This window comes from Typopeltis vanoorti, chromosome 2 (genome assembly GCF_054136105.1).
Source record: "Typopeltis vanoorti isolate ZY-2024b chromosome 2, IOZ_Tvanoo_1.0, whole genome shotgun sequence".
Lineage (NCBI taxonomy): Eukaryota > Metazoa > Arthropoda > Arachnida > Uropygi > Thelyphonidae > Typopeltis > Typopeltis vanoorti.
The window spans coordinates 120,803,770-120,823,355 of NC_143550.1; the positions used below are offsets into that span (position 1 = coordinate 120,803,770).

Here is a 19,586-nt window from a genome sequence, read left to right on the forward strand (position 1 = left end):
CACTTCATACTCTCCCTTTTATAGTCCGCCTCTCTCTCTCTCTCTCTTTGATCTGACCATCCCCCATTTTCCTGATTTTGACTGATTTTCACTTATACCCTTATCATCCCCATCTTTTTGCACTGCATCACTATGCTTTGCCATAATCACTTCCTTACATTTGTATTCATCTTCTTTCTGTCCTTCCACAACCTGCTTTCCAACCTTTTTCTGACCCTTAGTATCACTAAGGGTCAGAAAGCAGTTGGTTGAAAGTGATAATTTCATATGAATCCTGTGTACTCTTAAGCAAACCAGAATTTTTCAAATGTTCAACACCAAACACATTCAGATGTAATCCATCTAACTTCCCTTCAAATTCACTCTATACATTCACAAAATGAACACTCTTGGCCTGACACAATTCAGTCATCTTGTCATTCGGTATCATTCAGTATTGTTTCATTGTACTACTTGAAAAATGTCTTACGTATCTTATTTAGCACACCTTTAATGATTGAATATCCATATAAAGTCACCCTATCATCTTTAAATACTTGCTTTTTCCTGTTAACCTCCTTCTCATTTACACCAGTTAATCTTTTCTTTAAATGTTCAATTTCCTCCTCCATGTTTAACCTCACTCTTATTTTCATTACCTCTTGCCTAAGCTGTTTCACGTTACTTCTATTACTATTGTTGCCAGCACTTCATCTATTTTCTGATTACTCCTGGTGAATGTTCTCATTTTTAGAATGATTTAACCTTTCATCGCACTTCTCCTCACACTCTGTAATACATTCCTTCCTCTCTTAACATAAAATTCCATAACATTTTTAGGCACATACATGTAACAACTATTGCATTATATCCATTTTTGTAACCTAACTAGCATTTCCACATTAATCAAAACAACAACTGAGGCAAACACTTAAAATCACAATACCACAGTATACAATACCTATATCCAGCCTGAGTATCACACAAAAGTCCTATTATAAAAATCTGCACAATATAATTAAGGGAAAAAAAAAAACACTTTTCTTAACATTGTTCAAATACACTGGTAATGCTCCTTGCAAGACTCATTTACAATCAGCATAAACAATTAACAGCAATAGAAGAATTACACAAGGCATATTTATACAGATTTATTCTGATGATGCCCTTGATTATTATTTGTATTGGGCATCATCAATACAAAATTCAAATATTAAACAAGGCACAAACAACATGAAGAATCGTCAATTTTATAACTGATGATGTCCTCAAATCTTGCACAAAAATATATAAATAAATCTTGGTTGCCAAAAATATATAAATAAACTCTGGTAGCTTGAGAAGATCCCACCTAAAGGAGGGATCTTCTCAGGCAACCAAAATTTTCTTCTCCCCACCACCCTTGTCTCTATAAAGCAGTGCTTAGCATATGACCCATAGTTACATATGATTATAAGTTTCTATTAATTTTTAATAGTAAAAAAATTATAACTGCAGTTTGCCTTTGCTAAAATAAGTAGGAATACTCACTCCTCTATCATTAAAGTGCTTGGAAACAGTATCACAATCTGCTGAAAATGCTCCCAGATGATTCTCCTCCATAGTTGCATTGATTAACTCAGAAATATCACCTAATTTAAAGTATAATTAGTTTTATAAAAGTATTATGCAAAAAAAAGTAGAGCCTAGTTAAGAATACAGCTAATAAAAAGAAAGAAAGAAAACATTAAAAATAGTTTTAATATTATTTATTATTAATTTTAGCATGCAGCAATCATTTTTAAATGGTAAACCAATTATTGTATGTACATTGTATTCCCGTTTCTTTGATTTGCTTGTTTCTATGGACAGACAATGAACTGTTATTTTCAGTACAAAATATCTGTACTTTCATTAAAGTGAATTACTGGTTATCATGTAATTTGTTGTTTATATTATTTATACCAAATTTCATCAAGCTTGGGAGGAATTATCATACAGCTGAACTTGGTTATAACAATCACCAGGGAGCTGAGAAAATTTCCTCGTTATAACAATTACTTACTATATCAATAATGATTTAAATCTAGCTTCTATTTTTCTTTAATTATCAATAACTCGATAAAAATATTCAAAAATACAATATATGTATATATATTTGAGAGAAAAAAATAATATAATTAAACACCAAGATATTATTTGTATACATGACAATACATGTAATATTAAACATAATTTATTTGTCCATAATTTTTAAACCATACAATCAATACTAAAGAGTTTACTTCTCCATAATTAGTGGCAGAACATCGCAAACAAACAATGTTATATTGGTTTTTAAAGTGATGAAGCCAACTTGTCACATACAAAATCAGCATGCCCATATTGTTCAGCAGATTTTCCATCTGAGCCTTCAGGATCAGACCATCTATTGAGAAACCAACACTTCTTTGTGTAGTGAACCATTGAAGCAATGCTACATTGATATTTGTAAGCTCGTGCTTCCTAAATTTTTTTTTTGTTTTGGTTATGTAATTTTCTAGTGGCAATATATATCTTTATTCCTCCACAATGCTGATAATGTTGAAGAGCACAAAGAAAATGTTTTCAACACTTCAACAATTTTTGCACTGCATTCTAACCCACAAAGAATTTTGACTTTTCACAAATAGAGAGAGACTTTCTTTTAATACAAGTTTCCAATGGAAAGGTTTGTTATAACTGATTTTACAGTTGTGGCAGTGTTCGGGTAAAGTGAGGGAAGTGGACTGGAAACTAGATACTGGACATGTAGGTAAAATGGGAATGGCTCCCAAGAACAAGATTAGGTTATAAACTGGCTAATAATAATGAAATAAGAGCTAAGTCACTCCTTTCATTTTTGTCTATTCCAAAAACTATGCAAGCAATTTACAATGTTTGCACAGTTACCAAAATTTGTATGGTATGTTCATGCAGTACTCTCATTATAAAAGTGAGCAATTGTATGGAAATATGTGTACATTAAAATCATTATGGCTTTTTGATAACTAATATTTAAGGAATTGACAGCGTATACTAGAAATATAAATTAAATAAACTTTAATATATACTTTCCGATATTTCAGCAAACGTCACGTTGCCATCTTCTTGGGAACTTAATACAAAGGCACGTGCACACAAGTACTACATAACAGCAAATGAGAACTGAAGCTAGGAAGCTAATGTTTTCCTAAAGTCCTGGTGGTGCCCCCTGGCGGGCTATATTGGTGGTTCTTGGCCTTTGGGCTGAAGTTCTGATAATTGTTTCCCAAATTTGGGGCAGTCTCATGCATCCAAATTTGTTGAGGTTTGGCATGTTCCTAAGAGCTGAGGCTGATTCCATGAATAGTCTTTCATACTTGAACTTGCTGCAGTGTATGACTGTGGCTTTCTTCCATCTTATTCTGTGGCGAGTATCCAGAGCGTGGTCTGCAAGCCCAGAGTGGCTGTACTGGTGAAATCGGATGTAATCCTTGTGTTCTGAGATTCTGATATTTGCTGTCCTGCCTGTTTGGCCAAAGTAAGACAATTTACAGCTGCAAGGGACCTGGTACACACCAGGTAGGTCTAGGGGAAGTGGTTGGTCTTTAGTGGAGCGGACAAGGGATGCCAATTAAGTTCCCAAGAAGATGGCAATGTGACGTTTGCCGAAATATCGGAAAGTATATATTAAAGTTTATTTAATTTATATTTCTAGTATACGCTGTCAATTCCTTAAATATTAGTTATCATGTTTAACCAGCGTATAAGCCTCTCAACAAGAATATGGCTTTTTGCTCATTACAGCTGTGATCTTATAATTTGAAAACAGTTTCGCTAATAAAAACAACTCAATTATAGTACAAATATATCATCAATTTATATGTACCCTCAAGAGGTATTCAGGCTAATATGGCAGTACTACATAATTAATTAAGTGTACTTCATTATTAATCTCTTATCAATAATTTTCCTCCAAATTAGTCTATTACTTGTCAGCACTACAATATTGCCTTGCAGAAATCCAACCCCACGTCCGAGGCATTTGCTCGCATGCAAGGCGGAAGTGGCAAGAAGTAGGGGTTTGAAGCGCCAATGTGTTTTTTAAGAGTGGGATGGTTACACCAAACCCAGAAAACTTTCTAGTATCTTACAAAAGTTTTCTTTTGTCTAATCCTGCTACCACTTTTTTTTTTTTTTCACTCAGATTGTTACATCAAACCCTGCAGAGAACCCTGAAAATTGCTGGCTAATGGGGCTCTGGCAAACCCAATTCCATGAAGAGCATCTGTTCTGATCACAAACTTACTACCGCGTCTGGGGTAGCCGACACATTGAGAAATGCAGTCCAGGATCTCGACGAGAAATATGCTATGAGGACTCTCAACATACTTCAGGTAAACATCAACGGCACTCAAAAAAAAGATAGAAGAGCTTAAGAACATTTTATACAAAAATAACATCTACATTGCATGCTCACAAGAAACGAATCTAAATCAAAAGCTATTCAACAGTAAGGAAAGACAGATCGGATCGTTTTGGCAGAGGTCTAGTTATACTCCTATGGAACAAACACATCAAATATAAAGAAATTATATTAACTTCAAACGGCAGTATAAATAGTAACACAGAGGCTCGAGCAGTCAAGATATTTCTACCAAAACGTATTATTACAATAGTCAATGCATATCACCCAGATAATACAGATATAAATACAGAATTACTTCAACAACTAAGTCGGACACAAAGATCGTTTTAGGAGATCTAAATGCCAAAATCCCAACTTGGGGCTCCCCACAACTAGATTAGAAAGGAGCACAAATAGAAGACATAATTGATGATCTAAACCTTGAGATCATAAACAACAGGCAAAATACATATCTGTCAAAAACAGGCACAGAATCAGCGTTAGACATCACAGCAGTAGATTATGAAACTGTGAGTCTTACCCAGTGGAAAATACTAAAGAATGCCATCAGTGATCATAGAACTATTATCACAACCATTAATTTGCAGCTGGACAAAAAACCACTGACAAAAAGATCTTGGAACTCTTCAGAAAAGCAAATTGGCCTAAATGCACACAACTATTAGAAACATATTGCACTGGCATATCCACTAGTAAAGAACTTGATCAGCACTACTAGAACTAACTAACAACACATACAGAAAGCTGTAAAAAATTCAATTCCTCAGGAAAATCTCAGGAAAAACAATTGAGTTCCATTTTGGAAAGATCACAATATCAGTGCTATGATCACTGAAAGAGATATTATCAATGAACAGTTAAAACAAAATAATACAGAAGACAACAGAAAGAAGTTAATAGAATTAACTCAAAACATAGAAGATGAAATTTCTAACTGCAAACAAAAAAAAGTGGGAAGAATTCTGCAATAGACTACACCCAAGAAAAGACTCAACACTGGAACATCATCAGATTATTAAACAATGCAACACTTCCAGATACTGATCACTCTTCAAACACAGTCTCCTCAGGAACCAATACAGCAACAAACAGATGGCAAACTTACTAGCCAAACATTACTCTAATGCAAGCAAGCTGCAATACAGCTGCTAATACAATCCAGAACCTATCCCTCTGAAGACATCTTTACTCATGACCTCACAATGACAGAATTAGAAACAGTAATTAGTCAAATTGACCCTGACAAATCACGTGGAATTGATCTTATCTTTGGACATATGATTAAAAACATGGGAAAAATAGCCAAAAACTGCCTTCTGAAGATATTTAACACCTCTTGGAATGCAGGCAAACATCAAAAATCTGGAAAACATCAGTCATTATATCCTTACTAAAACCTAACAAAAACCCTAGTGACTATAACAGCTACAGACCAATAGCTTTGACTAGCACTCTCTGTAAACTAATAGAAAGAATAATACAAACCAGACTTATGAATTGGCTCTTAGAAAATAACAAAATCAACTTCTACCAACCTACATACAGGTCTCAACACAGTACAGAAGATCAATTATTTTATCTTTGCCAATCAGTCATAGATGGCTTTCAAGAAAAAACACCAAAGAAGACAATAGCAATATTCCTGGATCTCACAGCTGCCTAGGATCAAGTCTGGAGACAAAAGTCAATAAAAACTGCATACGATACTGGAATAAGGGGAAATGCATTAATTTGGATATCAGATTTCATGAAAGGAAGAAAAATTAAAGTAAAAGTTAATGGAATTTATTCCAACATGCAACGAACTTGGGCTGGAGTCCCACAAAATTCTGTTTTAAGCCTGCTCCTATTTCTCATCTATATGAACAATATCCATCCTCAATAATAAATGACACAAAAATAGCATGCTATGCAGATGATACAGCAATCTGGCACAAGCAGTAATCCTCAACAATCTGAAAAAGTCCTAAATAATTCAATAAAAGGCTTAGAAAGATGGCCAAAGGAACTTAAACTACAGATAAACTCAGAAAAAACAAAACTGAGCATCTTCTCCACTGATAGAAAAAATAGACATGATTACAACCCTCAAATCAAAATATATAATATCAAAATAGAAAAAAACAGTCTCCAAAATACTTAGACCTAACCCTAGACACTGAACTGAGATTTACAACTCATATTACAAATATATCTAATAAAGCTCTTAAAAAGCTTAATATCATCAAAAGGCTTTGTGGAACAAAGTGGGGTGCAAAACTGAAGACACTCAAAACTATATATACAGCACTCATATGACCCACTATGGAATATGCCTCATCAATCTGGGTTCCAGCTTCTACTAGCTCAAAAGAAAAACTTGACAAAGTACATTCAAGAGCAGCAAAAATTATCATAGATGCAGTCTCATCAACAAATAATTTAAAAGCTCAACAAGAGTGTGTGTGTGGGGGGGGGGGCTTCACATACTAGAAGACAAGAAAACTCTCCACAGTTAAACTCACTAACAGAATCAGGAGCCACCAACAGGATCACATCTCACTCAGGACTGTGTTGTGTAGTTCTTTTAGAAAAGCCATTCAGCTTCATATACTATTTGAAGTAGAGTTCTTTCTGTAATTATGGAGAGTTTGGACAAGAAAATCTAGACTAAAGAGATCATCTATGTTACAATATGATCAAGAAATTAGAAAATAGATTGACTTAGAGTACCCATCCATTGAAATAAGCAAAGAGCCATTCTTTTCCATTATTCTACCAAAAAACACAATGATAAACTTAAATCTCCTCAAACCTTGTTCAAAAAAGGATTCACAGTAAGAAAAAAAAAAAAAAAAAAAAAGACTTGACACTATACATCACTTACATAATCCAAACCATGTTATTGCCTACACTGACGGATCATCTGATGAAACACTCAACCAAGGAGGTTCGGGGAGTTTTCTAATTCTACCTGGAGGCGAGGAAATACAAATCAAAACCACAACTGGCAAAATAGCTTCAAACTTCACTTGTGAATTAACAGCCATACAAACAGCTTTCAAATTCTCTCTCTCATATCCAGTAATAAATCATTTATTTATTTATTAACCAACACCATCTATGACTCAAAATCTGCACTCGAGGCATTAAAAAATGGAAAAACAAAATTCACGCAGGAAATTCATGAAATACTAACAACCTTAAATTTGAAAAATAAGAACTGCACGCTGCAATGGATACCAGCCCATGTAAATATTGAAGGCAATGAAAGAGCAGACAGACTAGCCAAAGAAGCAAGATACTTACCTCAAAAATTACACCCACTATCACTAACTGATGCTAACTCTGTTGCCAAAATAACATTTGTGAAACAAACTATCAAGAAGAAGAATGAAATCAGTGAAATTAATGAAAATAGAGAAATAACGACAATCATCACCAGACTAAGAACGGAACATTTTAAAGGCATGAAAATTCAGCCAGATGGTAGTAGGAGCTGTGAAACATGCAAAAACTGTCCAGGAGTTGAACTAACACCTGCCCATATTTATTATTGTCCAGCAATTGCTTTGCTCTACAGAAAATTGACTGTAACCTAGAAAAGCTCTACTCCACTGAAGCAATTCTACAGATCCATGGTCATATCTAGAAGCTCTTCAATGGACTCCACAACAACAATATTGTTATATCTAACATTTCATTCTTCTAAGGTACTTCTGATTGAATTGAGCCACTTAGACCTTGGTCTTCCTCTGGATCTTTTCCCCTCTCTTGGTATCAAACATCAGTTCTGCTAATTTCTCCCATTGTGTTTAAGTGACCATACCACCTTATATTACCCCTGCTCAAACATTTTTGAATTTTCATAATGCCAAATTCCTTCTTAATGTCTTCATTTTTAATATGATTCTGCAACTGATGTCATCTGTTCAGGCCCCTAATTTTTTTAAGGACTCTCATATCTGTGGGGTCTAGTCTTTGATCAAATTCTTCATTTCTAACCCCTTTCTCATATTCATAACTTAAAACTGGTCTCAATGCCACCTTGCATACTGCTAGTTTGGTGTTTTAGCTAATTTCTCTCTTATTCTATCCATATAAATTTATTCAACTGGCTCCCTATAATATCAGCATTACTTATTCTGTTGTCTATTTTCCAGATTTTCCTTATGTGATCTTCGAAAAATAAAAATCTTATTAACACTAAAGCTGACAAAGGGAATATTACTGTAATTTCAGACTGTTTTGAATATCAACATAAAATGGGCATTTTATTTTGACACCAAAAAACTTGTACATTAATCGGCAGAGATCCAACTAAGAGCCAGCTTAAAGAACTTAGTTCCTGACTATGCAATGTATTTTCACTTGATCCAAATACAATTCAAAAACTTAAAAATCACATGCAAGGGCCACCTAGAATTATGAACTTCCTAAGTTACATAAACCTGAATATCCTCTAGACATACGAAATATCAGTATTTTTCTGATATTTCACCTCTTTCTTAAATGGCCATTCTTTCTCTTATGTTAAAAATACCAGTGACTTTATATTAAAAAATCATGGATTATGGTTTGAAACTTGATTCCACAGATTTACTAGTAAGTTTCAAAATAGCTTCAATTTTTACTAATGTTTCTCATGCTGACATCCTGGATTGTTTATTATCAAAATTTCCATTGGATATTTAGACCTTTTTTAAGTTCATCATGAATTCTGGATATTTTAGGTAGAATGAAAAGTTTTAGAGGTGCTTCAGGGTCTGTGTAACAGGGAGAAGACCTCCACATAGCCTTTTAAGGAATGCAGAGAACTGACCAGAATTCTAACCTAATGTTCAATCCTCACTTTCTTGTGGTGTTAGGTATCTATCTGGATACTGAACAAATGAGGATGAGTTGGCAATTCGGGATTTAGCTGACGAAATTGTAGTCTTATTGCTTAAACTGCAATGTAAAATGATGGAACAACAAGACAGAATTTCATGCTGGCTGGGGCTTTGCCTGGTAAATCACTTAAAGGGAAATACCTTTAAGGGACTGATACTTTTCTCTGTTGTTTTGGAGTTGTAACTGTTGAGAATAGCCAATTCTCTGATTGTAGAAATTAATTTCTTTTTGCAGTAGTTCAGATGAGGAACAAACGATATGGCTCTTGAAAGAAGACATTTTATAATACCATATTTCTGTGAAGGATGGTGACAGAAGTGTGATAAATGTCTGATAAACCCTAAAAGGAAGGTTTATAATAGATGTTAAGGGACTATCTAATTCCCTTTTTATATAGACATCTAGGAAGGATATAGTTCTATAGTGAATTTGATTCTGTGATGAAGATTAATTTTTTGTAAGAAGACTTCTAGTTATTGAGGTAATTTATTCCAGATAACAAAAACATCATCTATATAGCCAAGTCACAGGAAAGGTTTTGGATTATAAATGGATATATTTTCTTCCAACTGTTCCAAGCAGGAGTTGGCAGAGATAGGAGAAATTGGACAGCCTGTGACTGTACATTCAATTTGTTAATAAAGCTTTTCATCATCAACATCAAATTCTTGCTATGTACCCTTGGGTATATAGGATAATTATGATAGCACTACATCAAAAAGTTAGACCATTGCTAACTTCCGATCAATAATTTTTCTCCACATCTGTTACTTGTCCAAACTCTCCAACATTATCAGAGCTTATATTTCTGTCTTCTAAGGCACTTTTTACTGTTTCAGTCCATCTACATCTTGACCCTCCTGTAGGTTCTTTTTCCTGTCAAAGAACACTTGTTTTGCTAATCATTCCTCTCCCATCTGTTTAAGTGACCATACCATCTGAGATGAACTCTGCTAACATATTCTTAAATACTAATAATATCAAGTTTTTTCTTAATATCCTCCTTGTTTAATATGATACTGCCATTGATGCCATCTGTTCAGTAAAGTAATCTTTCTCAGAACTCTCATATCTGTGATCTCCAATCTTTGATCAAGTGTTTTATTTCTAACCCAGTTCTCAGATCCATAAGTTAAAATTGGCTTGAACATGGGTCTTGTATACATCTGATTTCTTTCTTCTTCCATATAAATTTTTTCAGCTGACTTCCTGCCATTCCAGCTTTACTAATTCTGTTGTCTATTTCCATATTTAATTTTCCATCTTCACTGGAAATTGTACCTAAATAGCCAAATTTTTTTACTTGTTCTATAGGTTCACCATTCAGGATACCTTTGATGTTTTCAATGTTTCTCCTATTTTCATCGTCTTTGTAATGTTCCATTTATCACATATAACTGTATTGTTTAGAAAAGCTCTGTGCTCTGTGCTCAGGGCTCTGTGCTTGGGCCAATGTTGTTTAATTTGTATATAAATGATATAGGAAACGGCTTAAAGGGAGATATTCAGTTGTTTGCTGATGATGCAAAGTTGTGTAGTGCAATAAAAAATCAAGCTGATGTTGAAAGTTTGCAGGAGGATTTAAATAAGCTGGTAAAATGGGCAAAAGAAAATGGATGTCAGTTCAATGTGGAAAAGTGTAAAGTCTTGCATTTTGGGATTAAAAGATTACCAGCTGTGTACTACATAGATGGAAAGGTACTCCAAGAGATTGATGAGGCTAGGGACTTAGGGGTATTGGTAGATAAGGAGATGAAGTTCAGAGGACACATTGCTAAGGTGTCCAAGATTGCACATAGGATTACTTGGTTGTTGAGGAACACACTGACATCCAGAGATAAAGAGGTTATTATTCCCCTTTATAAAGCATTGATACTTCCACATTTGGATTACTGTGCCCAGGTCTGGTCACCTGGATTCCTTGGAGATGAGGAGGCTGTGGAGAGGGTTCAGAGAAGAGTGACCAAGTTGGTGAGTGATATAAAAAATGCTCCCTACATTGATAGATTGAGAGCTTGTGGATTGCAGAGATTGGCTGATAGGCGAAGAAGAGGGGATATGATAGAAACATTCAAATTACTAAAAGGTTTTTATAGGATTGATGCAGGGGAAATGTTTCAGCTGTGTGATAGTGATGGAAGAACAAGAGGTCATCTCTGGAAATTAAAGAAGAGTGTGGTTAACAAAGGTGTCAGAACAAAGTTTTTTGCCTGGAGGGTGGTGAATGAGTGGAATTCATTGCCTGACTTTGTTGTGAGCTCTTCATCTGTAAATGAATTCAAGAAGAGATATGACAGATATTGTTTTGCTAGTTTGGGTCTCCCGCGATGAGTCTACTGACTCCATGGAGATACCCGTAATAATAATAATAATAATAATAAAGCTTCTCTCTGGGCACCTTGCCATATGCCTTTTCCAGATCTATGAAACTTAAATACAAATCCTTGTTATATTCCCAAGATTTCTCAACTATTTGTCTTCAAGTGAAAATCTGATTGTGATAACCTACTTATATAAACTATTTGGCTGGAATGCAGCTTGTTCTTCACTGAGCTTCCCTTCCACAATTTTTCTTAGCTGTTTCTCAAGTCTACTTGCATAAATCTTATCAGGAACATTCAGCAGGGAAATACCTCTGTAATTCTCACATTGTTTTATTTTCCTTTTTATACAGGGGTACTATAACAGCTCTACTCCAATCATTCAGAATTGAACCTTCTGACAATGAGATCTGAATTATGCAGTGCAGTCACTATAAAAGTAACTGTAAAAGTAAAAGTAAATTTCTGATTGAATTTCATCTATTCCTGCTGTCTATCCACATTTCAAGTTTTTGATGGCTTTTTTCTACTTCAAGTATGGATATGTATTCCTTACTGCATTCCTGTTGGGAGTTTTCTGCCATGGTGCTGATGCTACTTGTTTCATTTAGCAATCTTTCAAAATAATTACTCCAGACATCTAGATTATCTTTATCATCTCTCATTACTTTTACAGTATTCTTTCCTCCATTTCTAAGCATTTTCAATAGCCTCCAGAATACTGTGCAACCTTTTTGATATTTCTGTTTTACATTTTGTCTGTATTCTGTAAGGCCACAAGCTGACTTGCCAGAAAGTTTCGATATGCTTTCTTATTTTCCTTGACTGCTTCTTAAACTTCCTAAGTACAACATGGAGTTCAGATTTTTCTATCCTTAAAGACAATCTCAACACATGTGTCTCTCTCTCTCTCTCTCTCTCTCTGGATGAATCAGTCAGTGCTTTCTTCAGGGTTTGCCATGGCATCTGAAAGATTTGTTTCTTGTTTTCGAATGCTTTCATTTTTTCTTGAACGATGTTTGTGTTTTTGAGTCAACAGTTCACTTTTTCTTATACACTCTTCTTTTCAATATGAAATTCAGTTTTTATTTTGCTCTAAACTAAATAGTGATCACTTCCTATTTCAAATCCTCAATATATTTGTGTCCTGAACTAGTGGGAAAACATTGCTATCAACTATAGCATAGTCGGTAACTTTTCTTATTTCTTGTATCTTATATCTTGTAACAGAAATCCAGCAGGCACTAACTATCATTATTAGCTTTGCTCTTTATTCCAAAAGTTCCCAAAACATTTCTATATATCATTTAATTAATCATATATATCATAGGTAATCATTTCTTACTCTGCTGTTCAGATCTTCAACAAGGATCAACTTTTCCTTTTTCATTGTTGTAGCTTCCTTCTCTGATGCACCAAAAAATTACTCCATTTCTTCCTTAGTAGAATTTTCTGTGGGACCATAGACACAAATAGGTTTCATGTCGAATTCCCCATTCTGATATTTGCTCACATCACTCTATCGATATTGCCTGCCAGTCAATATTATCGTCCTACTTAGTGTTGAATACTATAGCTGCTACTCCTTTTTCCTGATTATTATTGCTCAATATAACATTTTGTATTTGTTGCTTAGAAAGATCTCACCTGTTTTTTGTTTTTTTTGTCTTCTTTGTTTCATGCCTATTATGTCGATCTGGTACTTATCCAATTCTTTTGCTAGTTTCATTTCTTTTTCGATTGATGCTTCTTATGCTGATAGTACCAATCGTGAACTCTGCTGATGTTGAGTTGGAATGTTTTCTGGGGTTTGTTCCAGTGTCGGACTTTGCACTATTCACCCTGGTTAATTCAATATTAGCCAGGCTAATCTGCTTCTAAATGAATCTCTATACATAAATCCTACATTGCCTCTGAGAAATGTAATCAAGCAGAATATGGGATTGCAAATACTAGCCACAGGATCCTCTGGTATAATACTAAATTATTACATAGATGTTACTGTAAATACAAACATTTGTTTTTTTAAAGAAAATGCCAGAATCCTTCTACATCACACTGATTGCAACTCTAATGATACATTTTTTTTTTTTTTTTTTAAATATATGGACTATTGTGTGCAGATTTGGTCTCTTGTGTTCCAAGGGGATAAAAAAAAAAGAAGCAGTGGAAAGGGGGGTGGTATTATAGATTATGAGAACAGAGTATGTGGTGAACTACAGACTCTGGTTAACAGGAGAAAGAGGATATGGCAGATTTCTGTAAACTTCTGAATGTAAATGGATTAAAAAAAAATCAGATGATATCCTGTATCATCAGATGATACAGGATATCATCTGATGAAATATTTTGTTATGTGAAAGGTATGGAGAGAACCTGGTTGGCCGAGTGGGTAGCATATCCACTCTCAAGCCAAGAGGCTGAGGGTTCGAATCCTGCCTAGGCATGGATGTTTGTGATTGTCTTCCACCTTCATTCATCCATATATATACTCTCTCCCAAGACAGACTGGGTCACCATGGGAGAAGTAGATCCAACCCTTCTGCAATGAGGGGAGGCCTTCACCCTGTAGTGGGTGGAAAACAGGCTGATCATTATCATCATGGAGAGAACACAGGAGTATCCATGGAAGTTGAAAGTTTTCCCACTCGGTTATACTATAAATTAAAGACGCCAAAAAATTATATTCTTGGTCTAATCCTTCATCTAAGTGTAAGCAAACAAAGTTTGAGTATGAAGTAACTTCACAACTGGGCAACTCATATACAGTCTAATGACTTCACATGGGATACAGGCAAGTGATGTGGAGTGAGAGAATTTTTTAAATAGTTTAACTTCTATGGATGCCAAGAAATTATATTCTTGTTTTAATCCTTTAACCAAGAGTAAGCAAACAAACTTTACACATGAAGTAACTTCTCGACTGTACAACTTGTATATAGAGGCTAATAACTTCACATCATTGCCCTAGTGTCCCATAATGAAAAAACACATATCTTTACTGACATGTACAATGCAATATTGTGGGAAGGGTCGCTACCCAGACCAGTTTTGACCTTTATTGAGGTGAAAAATTAAAGGGGGTGCTCATCATAGGCCTAGAATAGTTAGTACAGGGGTGCGAGAGACTGATAATATTAGGAGAAAGAAAAGACAGATAGATTAGATAGTATGAGAGAGAAAAAAAGGCCTCAGCTTCTTTTATATCATCATATAGCCAAAGGCTATCAGTTTTCCTTTTTCACCAATCTCATATAGATGAACAACCAAAAGACCAATTGAAACGAAAGCACAAAGATGACTGATACCCAGGTGGCTAGCCTTATCAGTTAACTGCCTTGAGTTGTCCTTCTCTGCCCAGGATTGCTATCCAGTCATCCCTGCAATTGACTATAAGATCACATTGAATTAAGATGATCGAACCATTTAAAAAACCTCTCATAGAAAATAGAGACAGAATTTTATCTCCCCTGGTGAATATTGCATAACGTAAATGGTCTACACTATCTAGTCAAAAATTTGATAGAATGCTTCTTTTCATTCCTTCCCTCCTCTTTTACCTTACGGTGTCGCGATTTTTTTACATTTAATCGTTACAGTATCATGGATAAGGTGGTTAGCCCTATGTCTCTGAATGCTTCTTTCTAAGTACAAAAAATTGTCTGGCTGAACAATAAAACTTCCATAATACAATATAAAGCATTTTGATGTCGTATTGCTGGTTTTCAAATCCATGTTTCTTTCTAACTTTCCATAAATAGTATTTTAATTCATTAATAGAACCTCCATAGCTCAGTAGGTAGACAAAGCCCTTCGGTCGGAAAGACCTGGTTCAATTCCTGTCAATGATGCGAGGAACCTTAACGTCTCTTTTGACTAAAGATAAGTTAGTCAGTCTCATGTAGAGGGTTTTTTTACCCAAAAACTCGGGTTTTTCATCCCTCAGAACAGGCAAACTGGCCCGTGAACACATGGATTTACAGTCATAAATAAATACATAATTAATCCCGCATTAGGAGGGCTCAACCAGTCCTAAGGGACGGATGAGGAACGGGGGTACCCCATACGAATAAATAAATAAATTTATTAATTATAAAAATCAAAATTCTCTTCTCATTGCTGACAGGTGATGGGTGCTGCAAAAAAAAGAACCTGTTCTGTTGTAAGTAATGGAATGCCCAACACATTAGACAATCTGTTCCAAATATGAAGGGTAGCTGTAGAATGCAGGTTCTTTAACATTGGACATTCAATCTGTGACAATTGTTTCCAATTGGATCTCCAATGTTAAAGTACCTCCATTTGATGGTAATAATGACTGGAAGGCGGCCATATGCAATTCTCCTAGCAAGATCCCTCCTGTTAGGGTATTCTTGGAATAAGTTATGAAACAAAGTGTTGTCAGAACCTAACTGTGGAAGTTTGTGACAAAAGAGATTAAAGATTTCTTTATACCAAAGTTTACTCTTTTTTTTTTTTTAATGGAAAGAATATCAATGCCAGTGTGTTTTAGCAGTCTTCAAGTTAAGCACAGAGTGTTGCGGTATTCAGGAACAATCTCAGCTTTTGAAACTTTATAATCATTTACTCCAAACAGGGGAAGATGAAAACCCAGGTTGTACCAGAGAAGGTCTGCACATGTGTGATTGGTCTGAATATTTTATGGATTTTTGAAGCTGTTTTGCTTAAATAGCAGAATTTTAAGACTGGATGTCCAAATCCTCCATGCTTCTTTGATAATGGAAGAAATTCCTTTTTAACTTCTTGGTTTGAGGTCTCATCAGTGAGAGCCAGACCCAGAAATGATACCATGGTTGAAGTAATGCAGAAGTCATTTCCATATACAAGTACCAAAAGGTGTCACACCTTATTACTAAAATACTCTTGAAAGTTTTTCCACTTGGTTATACTATAAATTAAAGATGCCAAGAAATTATACTCTTGGTTTAATCCTTTATCCAAGTGCAAGTAAACAAAGTTTGTGTGTGAAGTTACTCTAAAGAGTAACTTAACACAGCATTTCTTCCAGCTTGGGCATAAAGTCAAGCTTCACGAATAAAAATTTAAAGCAGTCAGAGGGATTTTCAGAATTTGAAGGGTGGTTAACACAGCAAATGCATGCAACAGAAGTGGGAAAGGGAATCCCATAGAAGATAAAAAAATGAGGATTCTCAGTCTGGCATGGAATATCATATGTCACATGTATAGATAATACTTCTTTCACAGAAGGAAGCATACTGGGTGTAGTTGGGAGCAACTGTTATAGATGGAAGTTGCCTAGGGGAAAGAATAGGAAGTCAAACCGGATGTCTCTAAGTTGTAGTGTACATTCTGATATATTTGTGAAGTAGATGTGAATTTTTTGTTTTGTTTTGTTTTGGGAAGGGGGGGTGCAGAGAGATTAATTTTTTCCATGTTTTTTTTTTTTTTTTTTTAAAGAGAATGCTTTCATAATCACAGTACAGTTATAATTATTAAGTTGCTTTCCTTGGTTTTGGAGATGAGGAAAATACCTTAACCATAATATAGCTTCCATGGTCTCAGTCCCCATCAGATAATGCCTGAAGGGGGGGGGGGGTTCTTTTAGGTACTATCAGATGCAGGAAATAGAGATCCTATATTTGGGCCTTTCAACTAAAGATGAGCTATCTCATATGTAGTCTCATATGAAGATAGGGGGTATTTCCTCCTAGAAACCCAGGTATTTCATTCCACAAAAACCAGGAAAACTAGCCACAAAAATAGACATGCATATGATGCAGACAGGTTAAATGATCCTATCATAGCATTAATTAAATTTCAAAAGAAGCCAAGTTATTTGGCCATGACAAGCCATTAAATTTGACCTACAAGGGAATATGGGATTGGTATCAAGCAGCTAGCCTGAAAATCTATTTCAGTATCTTAATAGTTCTGGGTCTCCACAGTTCAGCATGGTTTTTGGTAGGTAACTTGACAATGTATGTAAGGGGTGGGGGGAAAGGAACAGCATCCAGGACTCCTGCTCTAGAGATCAATCATCATTTCAGGAGGTAAGACTGGTGATGCTTCATTGGGTAATAAAGATGTAAAACTTAGTAAAGTGATTTCTTAATTATCCAACTGTTCAAATAACCAAACCTTCACTAACTCTTTAAAAATGATCATGTCAACTAATTTCTGATACTTCACCATGCAAATATATCTTCAGTTCTCTTATTCTTCTTCCTAGCATGGATTTTAGGCCAGGTGGCCTGTTCCAGTCTGCCATCTCTTTCTTGGTCTTCGATTCTTCTTTTTGCACTTATTTTATACCTGCATAATATTTTCGTTAGTCTGCTGTGTCCATTTGATTTAAATGTTCTATCTATTTTTGTTTATACTGTCTTATGTAGTAATTAATTAGTTTTATATTCAAGAATTGTAAAATTTCTTCATTTGTTTTATGGTCCCACTTGGTATATCCAGCTGTTTTTCTGAGAAATTTCATTTCTGCTGCTTGAATTAGTTTTTTATCTTTCCTTTTTATGGTCCATGTTTCGCTTCCATATAATAAAGCTGGTTTTGACAAGACATTATATAGTCAGATTCTAGTGTGTTTTTGTACTAGGGATGGCTTAAATATACAGTAGACACACTGCTTACTGTGATTACTTTGGGACAGTCACTTTTCGATAACAATAATCTTTCATGTGTTTGAATATAGTTCACGAATAAACTGCTCATACTCATAATGCCTTTCGAAGTTTGTCACTCTATGTTGCACATCGCGACAAAGTATTCGTAGAACTTCTTGCATCTAGGCAGGCATTGGTTGGAGGAGCTTCTAAAATTTGTTCTTCTATACTTGTATTAGGTTCACTTTGTTCTATTAGTTTAAAGTTCTCAGTGGAAGCAGCTTGACACATTTCCGACAATATCATTGTAGCCACCACTCCAACATTGTTATCAATATCCAACCAATTTTCAAATTCTTCTTTAGACACACCATCTGGAATTTATCAAAAATTTCATTTGTGAGATATACAAATTCTTCGGAAGAGGGAATTTCAGAGGAAGCAGTTTTCAAAAGTCTTCTCTGAGACTTGCTTCTGTGACATTGCTACCAAATGGAATGCATCAAGAAGGGAAATCTTTTTTGTAATTGCACTGGCATCAGATTGGCCTTTTATATAATCAAGTTCAACTATTATTCTTGCACAAACTTTCCTGTGATAGTAAGTTTTAAAAGCTCATTGTCTTGGTCGCATGGTGGAATTAACGATGTAGTGTTCGAAGGCAAGAGGATTACCTTGATATTCTTTAACAATAAATTGTTTGTGTGTGCAGTTCAGTTGTCTACTAACAAGACAATTTTTTGCTTTAATTTAAGATCCCACTGAACCAGTTGTTGAAAATGTCATTAGTCACCAAAGAATTTGCACTAGAACAGTAGTCAACAGGCAAACTTTTGACATCTTTAGAACACCGAGGATTTTTACTTTTTCCAGTCACTAGAAGCTCTCATTTCTCACTTTTCATATTAGCACAACAAAGAACTGTCAGTGGCTCTTTTGAAGATTTAAATTCTTTAGTACTTTCATTATTAAACAAATAAGTATGCTCAGGCATTACACAAAAATAGAGTCCTGTTTCGTCTGCATTGTAAATATCCTCGGGAGAATATTCAGCAATAATTTTTGGCCGCTTGGTCTTAATCCACACATCAGCTGATAAAAAAGCAGTACTTTTTTCCTCACCATAAATATGTTTGTACATAATATTCTCTCGCTTTTTCCACCTGTTAAACCATCCATCAGTTGTGGTAAAATTTTCTTTGCCCATTGTTGCAAGTTCTGCTTTTTGATGCATCAAAGACTCATTAATTGAAGCATTCTTTTCACGAATATTACTAAACCAAATTTTTAATGCTGATTCAACTTGAGCAGAGGGGAAAAGAAGAAGCAGACCAAGGAAAAGATTTCTTGACCAAGTCAAAGACAGCATGGGTTTGAGGAGTTACCAAGAGTTTAAGAAGAAAGCCAATG

The 19,586-nt window shown here is 35.0% G+C and overlaps 1 protein-coding gene across 2 annotated transcripts in view; it reads right to left on the reverse strand.

The window, feature by feature from the left end:
* The window catches only part of LOC150109388 (glycosyltransferase 8 domain-containing protein 1-like), a 159,737-nt gene that overhangs the window by 42,029 nt on the left and 98,122 nt on the right, over positions 1-19,586 (reverse strand). For both annotated transcript variants that reach the window (XM_090407807.1, XM_090407811.1), the window contains exon 6: positions 1,510-1,610. In XM_090407807.1, the coding sequence (XP_090263933.1) occupies positions 1,510-1,610 (101 nt within the window). The remainder of the gene's footprint in view (positions 1-1,509; positions 1,611-19,586) is intronic.